This window comes from Tenebrio molitor, chromosome 5 (assembly GCF_963966145.1).
Source record: "Tenebrio molitor chromosome 5, icTenMoli1.1, whole genome shotgun sequence".
Lineage (NCBI taxonomy): Eukaryota > Metazoa > Arthropoda > Insecta > Coleoptera > Tenebrionidae > Tenebrio > Tenebrio molitor.
The window spans coordinates 18,315,353-18,325,291 of NC_091050.1; the positions used below are offsets into that span (position 1 = coordinate 18,315,353).

The 9,939-nt window shown below is 35.2% G+C and overlaps 1 protein-coding gene across 2 annotated transcripts in view; it reads right to left on the minus strand.

Moving 5' to 3' along the window:
• Positions 1-8,494, minus strand: part of LOC138130784 (vesicular glutamate transporter 1-like) — an 18,020-nt gene extending 9,526 nt beyond the window's left edge. The window contains exons 1-6 of one of the 2 annotated variants that reach the window (XM_069047429.1): positions 8,181-8,494; positions 1,712-1,883; positions 1,000-1,663; positions 674-950; positions 494-614; positions 174-437 (exon numbers count right to left, since the gene is read on the minus strand). In XM_069047429.1, the coding sequence (XP_068903530.1) occupies positions 273-437; positions 494-614; positions 674-950; positions 1,000-1,663; positions 1,712-1,883; positions 8,181-8,236 (1,455 nt within the window). In that variant the 5' untranslated portion in view covers positions 8,237-8,494 and the 3' untranslated portion in view covers positions 174-272. Of the gene's footprint in view, positions 1-173; positions 438-493; positions 615-673; positions 951-999; positions 1,664-1,711; positions 1,884-8,180 lie in introns of those variants that run through there. The other variant, XM_069047428.1, reaches the window with a different exon arrangement.
• Between the last annotated feature and the right edge of the window lie 1,445 nt (positions 8,495-9,939).

Consider the following 9,939-nt stretch of genomic DNA (forward strand, 5'->3'; position numbering starts at 1 on the left):
ATAATATTAATCATATTATTATTATTAAGTAAATTTTTGTTGTACCGACGATAAAATTGGACCACATTTTAAATGGATTTATCAAAATCGAGTTTATCATTTTTATTGCTATCAAGAAATCGAAGTAAAAATGTTTTTACAGATGGTTTAAAAATAATAGTAAAAATTAACAAGAAAAATGTATTAATTTCTCATCATTACAATTAAATCTGCTTATTGAATTTCTGATTTATAAGTAATTATGTCATAATACATATAAAAAAGAAATGAATCTACACACCAGGTTCGTAAGAACAACTTTCATTACTTGTTGGTACCGGTTCACATCCAACAGCCCAAAGTTGTACCTCTCCGGATGCAAATATTCCATATACAACTGCACCAAATAAGAACATACCGCTGGCTATACAAAAAACGATCCGCCATTCTTCAGCTGTCTGCAACAAAGTAACAAACGAATAAAAATTTTATCTTAAGCCACAGTACAATGTACCGGCGTGGTCACAATATAGCCGGTGAGTATAGGGCTAAATATCCCCGCCAAAGTGCCCACAGTGTTACTAATACCCATGATAACACTGGCATGTTGGGGTGCTATATCCAAATAGTTAACTCTGAAAGAATTCGGAACATGATTTCATTAAAGCTTAACGATTAGCGGCAGGATTAGTACCCAAAACCAGACCACGAACACACTCCTAATCCTTCAGCTAAGACTAGAAAAATAATTGATCCAACAGTGGAGGTGGAGAATGCTGCCGCTATCAAAAAGGCAGCACGGAGTACAAAGGCACCACAAGTGAACATTTTTCTGACTTTTGTTGTTGAAAAATGTTTTTTCTCTCGGAGCCAATCTGCTACATGACCCGAAAACTGAATCATAATGGCCATTGCCAAATATGGTAAACCCGAGAGGAAACCACTTTTGCCCAAATCAAAGTTAAACATATCTGTAAAAAAGAATTGTGTGAAAACAGCAAACATAAAATTTACTCGAACCTTTCATAAATTTGGGAAGTTGAGTCAAGAGTGTGAAGACTCCCCAGTTGTCGGTAAATGTTGTTACTACATTTGCCAATACCGGCAAAGAGGTAAAAATCTCCTTCCAAGGATGCGTTATATTTCTTTTAGCGTCAACATTTGCCAAACATTTTTGAATATATTCGAGTTCTCCTTTTGAGATTCTTGGATCTTCTGCTGGAGATTCGGCCACAAGAATCCACCAAATCACAAACCAGATTAAACCCACCACTCCGAAAAAATAAAAAACACTGGGCCATCCGAGCGCTGTTGCTAGATAGGCACTAGCTGGCATCGACACGACTGTGCCTACACAACTTCCAGAGAAAGCCAAAGTTGCCAACTTCGTCCTTTCTAATGGTGGTGCCCATCGTGACCACACCGCATAAATACAAGGATACGTCACACCCTCAAACACTCCTTCGATTATTCGAACTGTCAACAAGAGATACACGTTTGTTTTGGCACACCATGGTGTTATCAGTGTTAACAGAGCAGTGACTCCAACGCCTGCTCCAAACACTTTCTTGCCTCCGATTTTAGCCGACAGCCAACCCCCGAAGAGTTGAGTCGTGATGTATCCGTAGAAAAAGGAGCTGAGTACGTAGCCTTGGGTTTTCGAATCCCAATCAAATTCTGGCCCCTAAACCTCGATTTAGCATTTAAAAACTATCACATTGTTAAAACTCACATAGACAACAGTGTAGTTATCAAATACAACTGTTTTATTTTCCGTCATGGCTACAATGGCAATGCTGAGGTTAGCTCTAAGGGCATAAGCATTAAAGAAACCAAAGAATGCTATAGTGGCAACGACATATCTTCGTTTTTTCCAAAACATCCATTTTGGGTAACTTTTGCCACTAGAATGAAGAAAAAATAAATAGTGATGAAACAGATATGTATGTCTTCTTTTATTGTTATTTGTATAATTAAAATTTTTATTTTTTACAATATGTGCACATCTGCAGCTTGTCATGTCATGTTGGACAATCCTAATCCTAATGAAAACATTTAAATTTAAAATGAAGAAGTAGTTTTATCAAGAAAAAATTTTTGAGGTAAGCGTAAAATCGCCGGACTTGCATACCTCGTGTCTAAGAATCAATCCAAGGTAATGAATGATTATTAATAAAAAGTAAGAAAAAAATTGGAAATTAAGTACAGGGTGGAACAATAGTATATTATACACTAAGGTGAAGAAGTTCATGATTATAGCCAGAGCGGCAAGATTAGAGCACGAGGCGTGCCGAGGGTTCTAAGGCGCGATTATTCACCTAGGTTAATAATGAAAATTATTATTAGTAAACACCATCCTAAATCTGCTATTGAAAGATTTAATTTACCACGCGAAAACGGTGGTAGGGGTTTTTCAAATCTAGAAATACTGCTAAAAAATCAAATTGCTTCACTAAAAAATTATTTCCTCAATAGAGCTCGTGATAACACCTTTTTCAATGCTTTGGTTTCAGCCGATAAAGGCTGCACACCTTTAAATTTAAGTGATAATATAATTTCAGACATTGTTAAGCCAAATATACCTGACACAATAGCCAATATAAAACAGAAGTCTTTACATGGGAGATACTTTAAAGAACTGGAACAACCAGAAGTTAATATTCAGGCCTCTCATGCATGGCTTAAGAAATCAAATATTCACCCTGAGACGGAGGGTTTTATATTTGCAATACAAGATCGTGTTATAAATACAAGAAATTATAAAAAACACATATGCGGTTTACAATCGATCATTGATAAATGTAGGATTTGCGGAACTGAAGGGGAAACCATTGAACATATCATTTCTTCTTGCACCGTTTTGGCTCAAAGCGAATATAAAAAACGTCATGATATATTCGCTAAAATTATACACATGAATTTAGCTGTTAAATTCAATTTATTAAAGAATACACAACCACATTATAGTTATACACCAGAAAGTTGTTTGGAAAATGACAGTTACAAGTTATATTTTGATAGAACAATTTTAACTGACATTCATATTAAGCATAACAGACCAGACATTATAATTTTAAATAAACAACAAAAGCAAGTATATCTTTTAGATATAGCTGTTCCAAATTCACATAATATAACACAGACATATAACACAAAAATTAATAAATATTTAGAGCTGTCCGTTGCTATGAGAAATCTTTGGTGTTTAGAAAAAATTTCGATTTTACCACTTGTAATTTCAGCAACGGGAATAGTACCGCAATCTCTTTTTAAAAATTTAAAAATTCTGGATTTAGATAACACATTGGTAGTTGAAATTCAAAAAGGTATGTTATTATACTCATGTCACATCGTGAGGAAGTTCCTTAACATTGACACAGAACATAATACACAACAAAGTCAAAATACGGAGGCGAGACGCCGGTAATTATGTTGATAAGCACTGCACTATTACTTGATAGTAATATCCGTAATAGTGTATGTACTCCGGCAAAATTGCCGTGCCGCCGGGTGGAGGTGGGATACGAAAACTTTGAGAGAGAAATTCTACTTTGGGGTCAGTTCGAGAGTCAATAATGAAGCCTTCTGAAACTAGTAATGGAAAAAATAATTTTCATCTAGTTACCTTTGCATAATCCTTGTAAAAATACGAAGTGCCGCTCTACAGAAAAAAAGCAGTACCCTAAGCTGAAAATATACATCAAAATTCCAAATGTGATTTATTGCGAAGGGATGATATGAATGCAAAGTTGAGATTCAAATTGAAAAGGAAGCCAACAAAAGCAAGTCACAGCAAGTGTTGAAAGTGGCCACCATTTTGCTGCATACATAAAACTACACGACATTTCATATTAGTAAAAATGCACTACAATATATCCGGTGTTATCTCGTTGCATTTCAGTGTGATACGTGGCATCAATTCTGGAAAATTGTTGATCCTTACTTTGAAGACCTCAGTTTTAAGAAAGCCAAATATGGAGAGGTCTAACGGGGTGAGGTCTGGTGTTCTTGCTGGCCAAGTTTCCATGCTTACAACTCGACTAGGGAAAAACTCTTCAAGAAATCCCAAATTTTCTCGACCAGTATGAACTGTTGCTCCGTCTTGCTGAAAGTAACCATTTTCAAATTCATCGGGATGCACCTGGTCTAAAAATGGGACCAACAACTGTTCCCTATAACATTGACCATTGATTGTATCGTGGAAGCATATTGGCCCTATGATTTTACGGCGGGATACAGCTAAGCATATTCCTATCTGCATAGGATGTAAAGGAACCTCAAGCAAATTGGGGATTGACAACAGACCATTGTCGGTAATTTTGTTTGTAGACATAACCACCTAAATGGAAATCAGATTCGTCCGTAAAGAAACTTAGATCGAGAACGTCGTCGTCGTTTATTTTTTTTTTTAAAAAGGTGCAATTCTCGGAAAGATTTCTTGGACTCCAGACACTTTGTATAGATGCATGTGGAACGACGCCGACGGGTCAAAATCCTTCTAACGGTGGTGTGGGATACATTTGTTTAAGCAGACATATGACGGCGACATGTCGAGCAATGCAGTTTCTTCAGCAATTTTGTTCGGAAAATGTGCTTTGCATTCAGAATATTGCCATTCCCCATTTATTACGCGTCGAGATCGGAAATAAGCCTCAGTAACGAAAGTGTTTTCTTGCATCGTATACATTTCAATCGTTTGTTAATTTAATTTAGTAAATTGGAAACAATTGTCAATTTGACTGATGACACTTATTGACAGAACTACATAGGTATTAGGTACTTCGAAAACAATAGAGCGGTGCAGGAAAATTTACATGTGTACAAATTTCAAAGCTAATTAGATAACAATCATTTTGTTCCGCACTGTATTTTGGTGAAGATTATATTCATTGTAATTTCCGGCTAACAAATATTTAATTAGAAATGATTTTTTAAACATAAATTCCTGAAATTCCGAAATTATCCCGGTATCCGATTTTGGCCGGGCTTTCCCAACTATTAAAAAATAATATGTGCCGTGTAATTTTTTTGTTGGATTTCTTTACAAAATAATAACATAACAATCATCATAACAATCATCTTTAAGCGTAGATTAGGAATATTGGGTGATTAAAAATGGTTGTGGCAACTTTGTAGGTAGGATAAAGTTGACGTTTCTTTGACAGTTCATAGGCGTCCAATATTAAAATTATCATATACAGGATCTATCAGAACTGGCGGACCAAAATAATACGGTGAAATCATCATCTTCTGGGAATAATAGGAAAAATATTTAAAAAAATCAATCCTCATTAGATTTTAAAATAAGACCAATCGCGTGTAGATATCAAATTACCTTAAAAATTATAATTTATATAATCTGTTTCAAAATCAAAAATCCACCAACACTGCAATCTACCTCGAAAATACAACCGACAACGTCGCGAACTTTTGTTTTTAGTGTGTCTGCAAGTGTCAGAAAAAAATGGGGTTATGAAAGAAAATTGTTGACAATCGTTTTGGTCGTAGTTCATAGTGTTTTTTTTATTCTCATTTTATTATTTCACTCAAAAGGTATGATATGGTAGCTACCACCTTTTTGTACATAATAATTATTTTGTGTTACGTAAATAAACTCAACAATTCAATGTCAAATTTTGGCTTGAGGTTAGGCCAACCCAAAAAAAAAAAATCTTATTCTAGGGATTTCTTTTTTAGTGCCAACATAATTCAACAGGTGGTGGATTTTTGATTTTGAAACAGATTATAGTTTATTTTTTTTAAGAACGAAGCGTTGCGGGAGATAGGGACGAAAATTGACAAATCAGATTACTCTACTTTGCACCACGTGACAAGCCTTTTTTACATTGAACTATAATTACCAAATTATTTTTAAAAATATCTATTCTATGACATTATTTTTGAAATATGTCATAATTTTTGCGTCACCGTCAAATTCTCGTGCACAAAGTTAAAGTGTCGTTTGTTGGTGCACGATTTCAGCATTTTGGTGTAGCATAATGGCAGAACAACAACCTGGTTCTGTTGTAAAAAAAAATCGAGGGGAAAGCCAGTTAGTAGTGGTCAGAAAATAATGATACATAATATCTACGCGAAATTTAGAGAGCAGTATGAAGCGCTCTCGAAAACAGAAATGGTAAAAAGGGTGTCTGAAGCAGCGGCAATTGGTCTAACATTAGTTTGGCAAACCATTAAGGAAATGGAAGAAACTCATGCAGTGAAATCGCCACCAAGGAAAAGGAATCGCAAAATACTTTTTGATGAAGGTCTGGCAGAGGTAGGTAACAGTCCAAAAGTGGCAAAATTGCATAGGTCATGATAGGTCATGTAGATACTTTGTCAAGAAGAGGAGATGTATCAATTAGATAATATTGCAGGAGAAATGGAATTGGAATTCACCGTCAACACAGGCTCGAGTGACGAATCAGATGATCTTGAGTGGGAATTAGAAACAGGAGATGTTTCGACCGAGAACGATGTCCTTACTGATTACGTAGGTAATTCAACTTGATGTATTTTTCCACTTAATAAGTTGTGGATTATTATCTTCGACCACTTCTAATGAATGCAAGTTTTCACTGCATTTGTAACAAAGGATTAGGTTGTTGTTTAGTTTATTATGTATTCCAAAAGAAAATTTAAGAGTCCTTTTTTATGTTCTTGTTTTATTTTCAAGTAAACGTAAGATTTATCAAATGTTGTTCTTGTTCTTAATTGAATTTGTAGACAATAATTTATAACAAAATGCCAAAAAACAAATAACATTGAAATTTTCTTCGTTTTTAAAATTACCTCTCTACTATAGGCAACCAATTTTACACAATTCTAAAAATTGTATTGTGTAAATGGGGCGGCCGAAGCTGCTGCCACCTACTTCGTTCTTAAAAAAAACACACTATAGTAACTATCGAAATAAATTTGATTGTTGCAAAGACTTAATAATTGAATATTATGTCATAATAAATTATTTCTGACAGTTGCAAAAGTCATTGAAAACGCTTAATTATTACTTCTTCAGAATATTTTGATATGCTTGTCTTATACGGACAGTGTGATGAGAGTGCCACGGTTGCTACTCAAGAGAACGCAGTTCGTTTTCCCAATAGGGAACATCCTAGCAGAAATACTATAACCTGAAAAATACTATAACCTAAAAACGTCCGTCATTGCACAAACAATGCGGATACCCAACAATGCATATGCATCATTTGAAATGCATCCATAGTTACAAATTAAGCAGGAAAACTAATTTATAGGTAACTTAACATCAACAACAGGACTGGTCAGTTTAAATTGCTTCTTTCCTAATCACTATTTAAGATTTTTTTGAACATTTTTCCTATTATTCCCAGAAGATGATGAATTCACCGTATTATTTGGGTCCGCCAGTTCTGATAGACCCTGTATAATACCACGAGTAGTCCAAATTATGTCGATTATTTTTCAAACTGGTTACGAATTATCAATTGTGCTTGGGAATGAATCCACGAGTGCGTTAGCACGAGTGAGATTCGCAAGCACAATTGAATGAGTGAAACCAGTTTGAAAAATAGTCTACATAATTTGGACTACGAGTTGTACTCGGAGGACTATTCCATGAACCAACTTTGGCAATTTGGCAGCAAATCGGAAGAACACAAAAAAGACACGTGAGTCCATTTGGAAGCAATTCTCAAGGCTGCATTCATTTGTTAAAAATTATCACTAGTGGTATTACCGATACGATTTCCACGAGTAGGAATATTCGGTCCAATTTTTTGAAACCATGGTAACAAATGTGTAAAATTGTGTTTTTATTGGTCCATTTTTAACAAATGACAGGTGAATGGAATAGTCAAGTCAATTTGCAATGGTATAAAAAAAATCAAATGCACGCATATGAAATATCATGCAAATGTCAACTCTATCCCACCCACACAGTTGCCACATAAATTTTCGTATATACATATGTAGTTGCCATATTTATTCACAATTATTTTAAATCACCCGTTAGAACAGAATTGAATTGAAACTAACAGTTTACGTTTTTGAAAAATATAATTTTTAGTTTTTAGTTCTAGAACTACATTGTAAGAAAACATATTTTTAACACATCACATTTTTACATAAAATGTTTGTTTGCCACTATACCAAATATGTAGTAATAAATATTCTCTTTGTTTAATTTAGTTTAAAATAATAAGTAAAATTTTAAAACCTACCCAATTTCACTCCCTGATGCATTTTGGAAAATTGTTTTTTTCGGTATTTGAGCCATGTTCACCTTCACTGTACCTTACTTTCACCGGAAACACCTAAAGTCCATGTAAAAATGATGCTTAAACGCTTATTTTCACTGTACAACTTTTCTATTTGTGCACGATCCAAGAGTTAAGTTGGTATGTTTTAGTATTTACCACGACTCCTGTAAACGTTAAAAAAAATGTTCATTTTTTTCCCTAACACTAATGAACATTTTTTTTAACGTTTACAGGAATCGTGGTAAATACATACTAAAACATACCAACTTAACACCTGGATCGTGCACAAGTAGAAAAATTTTACTTTGAAAGTAAGTGTTTAAGTATAATTTACCTAGTGCTATCTAGATAGCACTTTTATGTTGCCTTTAACGATTAGGTACTATTATCAGCTGCAAGATTGCAACTTCACTCTAATGAATACTACTTACATTTTCAATCTCTTTTCGAAAATCGCTATTTAGCTAATAGAAAATGTATCAAAATTAAGTCATTAATTACATTAAGCATAAGAAGCGCGTGATGCAAATAGCTAAAAATTACTCGTTTGTAAATGGATAAATTAATATTACTATTTCTATTTCTTTTAAGTCAAAACAATTTTTTGTAAAAAATAGTAGGCACATATTGTGTAAAATATGTTGTAGTGTTTTGAATAAATTTCAACCCAAAATATATGACGTAGTTCTTCAACGTAAATTACAATATTTAACTTTTCTCCTAATTAAAACAATATCAGTCTTACTTATCTGCAAACAGAGATAAGCTTTACGTTTATTGTTACACAAATTCTATAACACACAAATTAAGGGTCCTTCTCCGAGTCCGCGATCGAAAAAAGGTAAATTAGAAGTAAAAGAAAATGAAAAAAAAATCCGCGAAAGGAGGAAGGACAACGGATCCTCGCGATGGGCGCTAGTATCGCTACGCCCCCCACATGTGCGGGGAGGTCCTCGGGTTCGTTCCTCACTTCTGTCAAAAAAAAAATCTAATCGCTACGAGACCCGGAGCAGAACCTCGCACAAAAAGTAATTGGTGAGCGCCGATGCTCACTTTCAGGCAAGGTCGATGACAATGTGATAAAAGAATAACGTATAAAACAAACTATGAGACTTTTCGGTAAGGAAAACTGAGATGCAACAATGATTAGCGATATGGCAGAAGCCGCGCAATTTAATAATAAGATGGTGACGATGAGTTCAAACTTTTTGAACGTCGCTTAGTCAATAAAAACTAGAACAATACGGAATGAAAGAATTTGGAAGCCACGGCCCTTCATGATATGTTATCGACTTTCACCGTTCCTCCAGGACCTGGATCGGTGATGGCTGAAGTCCAGGTTCCTCCAGGAGACCCTCGGCGACGACGTCGGTCAGCAGACGCCGATGTGGATGTAGATCCGCTCTTCGGCATTCAGTTCTGATGAATCTTAAGCTTGTTTGACACGATACTAAATTTTTGAGAAAATTTACTAGTAAATGAGAGAGGACCAATGAACGATCAGGATCTGACAAAGACAGACTATGATCCTGATCGTTCATTGGTCCTGTCGAGGGTCTCTCTCATTTGTAACAAATTTACTACGAAATTTAGCATCGTGTCAAACAAGCTTTACGCGGTGGGGCCGCTATTCCGCAGTCCGCGCGTCGGTCTGGAATTCCTGAAGAATCGTCGCTCCAGCCAGCCCTTGTCGACCACGATACCACACCAGCACCTTCTG